The sequence below is a fragment of the Cicer arietinum genome, chromosome 8 (genome assembly GCF_000331145.2).
Source record: "Cicer arietinum cultivar CDC Frontier isolate Library 1 chromosome 8, Cicar.CDCFrontier_v2.0, whole genome shotgun sequence".
Lineage (NCBI taxonomy): Eukaryota > Viridiplantae > Streptophyta > Magnoliopsida > Fabales > Fabaceae > Cicer > Cicer arietinum.
Window position 1 is genome coordinate 2,874,914 of NC_021167.2, and position 4,157 is coordinate 2,879,070.

Genomic DNA, 4,157 nt, shown 5'->3' on the forward strand with positions numbered 1-4,157 from the left:
CTGCTGAATTTGCTTAAGTACATACTGAAGTATGAGATTCTAGACTGAGTTGATTTTTCAAGTATGACAACTAACAAACCATTCTATGTTTCAGACCTCGGAAGATAGCAGAATATGTAGCATTTGGAGGCCTGTGTGTCCTGATGGGTACTTACCGTTTTTCTTCTCTACACTTGCTCATTATCCTAGTTTGTTGAAATATTTAGATAGGGAAGGAAAAAAGGAGATAGAAAATACTTTGGATAATCTTAGAAACGGGGTTTGAGCCTTATTTTTTGGAAGGAGAAAATCCAGCTTATTGAGCAAGGGTTTCCGTGCACTTATAACCACAATTTCTGCCCTGTAACTAGTCGATGTGGGATCTCGAGCACATCCCCTATTACACCCAAGACTGGAGTTCTGGAGTGTGTAATTTGCAAGATTGTACATCTGTGGGTGGTCCAGCAACATATCCAAGATAGGCTGTAGTACTATCTTAGATATCGGGCTTAACTGAAAATACAATCTTATGTATAATATGATATGCTGTGATTCGAAAGACAACATTAATTCTATTCATACTTGTACTAGACTCTTTAATCAAAGAAGGAAACAAACCATTGAATGTAAAGGAAGGAAAAAGAAACTTTGACCTCCAATTAAAAACCATGTGCTAACCTAAATGTACTTTGGACTTGAGGACATAGTCTTCATTGTCACTCTTGAAAATCGAACTTTGAGCTCTATTTTTATAACTCATGTAACCCATAATACATGTCTAAGTATAATAGATCGAATTTGGATAAGATCTAAATGATCCAATTTGGATTTAACAAAAGTTCTGTCTTTACATACCTATTTTTTTCTCCATTATACTTTCTTTAGTTGAAATAGTTTGGTTGTTTTTGCCTAACAAATTATGCCTTTATATTCTATCATTGTATGACCCTATTTGAATAAGAGAAAAGAAGTCCTATACTGAAAATTACAGAAAATGCATGCCTTTGTAGTAGAGATACTGTACATATTTGTAATGTCAAAACAATACCTTTGCAGGTATACATATATCGGGGATATTGCTCACGTTGGCACCCATCCTCCAAATGTTGCTGCTGTCTACCGCAAAATTGATGGATTTTTTGCTCTCCCCATGGGTTATGATCTGGTAAGGTTATACTTGATGCTAATAGTACAAATTACTTTTGTCCCAACATTCATATCACAGAAAATCAAGTTGAATTAGTCCTTTCAGAAAAGGAATAATACCTCGCCTATTCCCAACAATAAACAAAGGAAAGTCAAGGTTAATATGAAACAAACCTTCATAACCCCGCTATGTTCTTCAGTTTGGGAGACAAAAGCTTCAGGTTGATAGTTGCATTGTAGGGGGAGGGACATGGAAGCAACTAGCAAAACATTGTAGGGGGAGGGACATGGAAGCAATTAGCAAAATATCACCAAGTCATACGAGTCTCACTCTCTATTTGGTAGAACGTACTCCTTAATTGATAGTCCGCATCAATTTCACTCAATAATTCAGCGTAACTTGCATGCATAATAACTCCTCGTTCAAATTATGACAAGAGATGTTTATTAATAGTTCTCAAGTTCTACTCAGTTAAGCCAAAAGGGAAAGGGATACATAGTTTGCAGAAACATAGCCCTTGGGAGGCTTATAAAATAATGAAGAAACATAGGTCTAGCTGAAAAGAGAAGAAATATCAGACTAGGTAGTTAATTCCAGCGTTTCCCGACGAGATCCGGGCGAGATCCCGCTATCCTGGCATAGTTAATCTCAACGTTTTCCAGCGAGATCTCGCTATTATTTCTTCCTTCTCTGTTTTGTTGTTTCTACTTTCATCTAAGAAGAAGAGGGAGTAGAATATGCTAATGAAGATGATGCTTATCTTTGATTCCTATGCTAAAACATGCAATTGAGTTTTAATATTTTGTTATTTTATTATTCTGTGTTAAAGACTTCAATATGCATCATCTTTATTTCCTTAACTTTTGTTGGTATTTCAATGTATGTTTTGACTAAGAGTAGGACTTGTGGATTCTTATTACTAATTATGAATGTTCAAGTCATTTGTTAATTTTACATTAAATATAGGTTTATATAATATTATTCATGTAATTTGTTCAAAAAAATAGCAATTATTCCGCCTATCCTGGATTGCCCTATCCCACTTTTGGGGTTGACCGCGACGCACTGCTATTTTAGATTAACTATCTAGATGTCGGACAACTTTGAGCAAATATTAAAGGTTAACCACTCACCCAACTCCCAGAAATAAAAAATAGAACATCATGGCTAAGCTTGTCGGGGGGAAAGAATAGGGAGATGAGGTAAATAGGGTGGGATGAAAAAAGAATTATTTGCACTTAATGCTTTAAATCAGTAGTTTCTTTTTTTCACTTCATTTATGTTGTATTTCAAGTAATTTACATTTCAAATTTTTATATCGCTCCATTTCCATATACCCATACATCCTAAATTTGGACCGAGGGAACTCATTGCAAATAGAGAATGAGGAGATGTCTCTTTTTTTCTTTAGACATATAACCACATTTTCTTGCCATTCAAGGGTTTGTTATGCTATTTCATTGTGAAATAAAGAATATGCTTGGGGATTAAAACAAAATGAATTGTCCTAAAGGGTTGATACAACTGCAACCAAGTCTTATCTCACTGAGAGGGTCGGCTACATGATCAAACGACGTTGTGGCGTTCTATAATCCCTTTCCTGCTCATTAATCTCTAGGTCTTTCTTAATAGTTTTTCTTATAGTTGTTTTAGGTCTGCCTTTAGTGGTTTGACTATCCTCCATTTGATCTATTCTCCTTACTACAAAATCTATAAGTCTTCTCGCCACATGTCCAAACCACCTAAGTTGAGTTTCTACCATCTTTTTTACAATAAGTATTATCCCAATTCTCTCTCTAATGTTGTCATTACTAATTCTATCTCGTTTTGTCTATCCACACATCCAATGCCATATTCACATCTATGTTACACTTATTTTATTCTTGTGTTGTTTTCTTACCGTCCAACACCCCGTCCCATGCAACATCGCCGTTAATTATATCCTTAATTTTTAAATGATATAAAGTATCAGTTGGTAGTTGGTAGATTTCGGCCAACACCATTGAATGTGTTACACAAGAATTAATTATGTAGGCATTTTGACAAGGGGATATTTAACTGCCATTTGATAGAAAAAATGATAGGTTGCTTTTCTGTTTTGTTTTTTCCAAATGTTTGTGGTAGCAGACAATGGTAATCATGGTTGAGTACATTCACTAGATTATAGGATTCATGTCCTATCACCTAAGAACGGTCTGACACCTTGTGTAGGTATGGAGAAATTGCTTAGAAGACTATGTCAGTCCAGTGTCAATTTGGCACCCACGTGCTCCAGATGGATTTCTGTCTCCTGGGTGTGTTGCCGTTGCTGGCTATATGGAACCAGAGCCTGATCTTGTCCATTGTATTGCTGAGTCTCTGGTTGAGGAAACACCATTTGAAGATCAAAAGGTTTGGTCTGCACCTGATTCATATCCATGGACCTGTCATATCTATCAAGTACAGAGTGATGCCCTGCATTTTGTTGCTCTACGACAAACCAAGGAAGAATCTGACTGGAAGCCCAAGAGGGTCCGTGATGGGCCTCACTCTCAATTGCAATCACCATTATCTGATATGTGTTAAATCTTTTGGAGCTTCTGTATCTGTGGATGTGCCTTGCAATAGAAGAAAATACCAACAGAAACAAAAAAAGAAGACAGCAGTGCAAGATGAAAATCGTGGAGGCTGTTTTCTTGTGATTATTACTTGATTGAACTTGAATGGGTATACTGTAGTGTACGTAATATTCTCTCTGATTCACTGATTCATTCTGTGGTATGTTGTTGTTTGTTGTATGAGGCTTAAAATAGTACGAAGTGGCAACTGCGCACATGCAATTATCCATTTTACTCGTGTTGCTGATGTGTGGAGTGTGGACTACCCTGTAAAGTCGCGTTTGGCTTGTTTTTTCTTTTTGATAAGCCAAATATGAATAAGAGGGGTCGCCTTAGAAGAAAATTTGGCTGATTTGTGACACATGATTTGAACATTATATTTCATGGCTGAGGTGGCATTTTATTTGATTGTATATAATAACAAGTTTTGTGTA

At 36.2% G+C, this 4,157-nt stretch overlaps 1 protein-coding gene across 1 annotated transcript in view; it reads left to right on the forward strand.

The window, feature by feature from the left end:
- Positions 1–4,157, forward strand: part of LOC101495071 (uncharacterized) — a 73,326-nt gene extending 69,169 nt beyond the window's left edge. Inside the window, exons 62-64 of the mRNA XM_004511698.4 lie at positions 95–147; positions 1,036–1,144; positions 3,338–4,157. Coding sequence (XP_004511755.1) covers positions 95–147; positions 1,036–1,144; positions 3,338–3,691 — 516 coding nt within the window. The 3' untranslated portion in view covers positions 3,692–4,157. The remainder of the gene's footprint in view (positions 1–94; positions 148–1,035; positions 1,145–3,337) is intronic.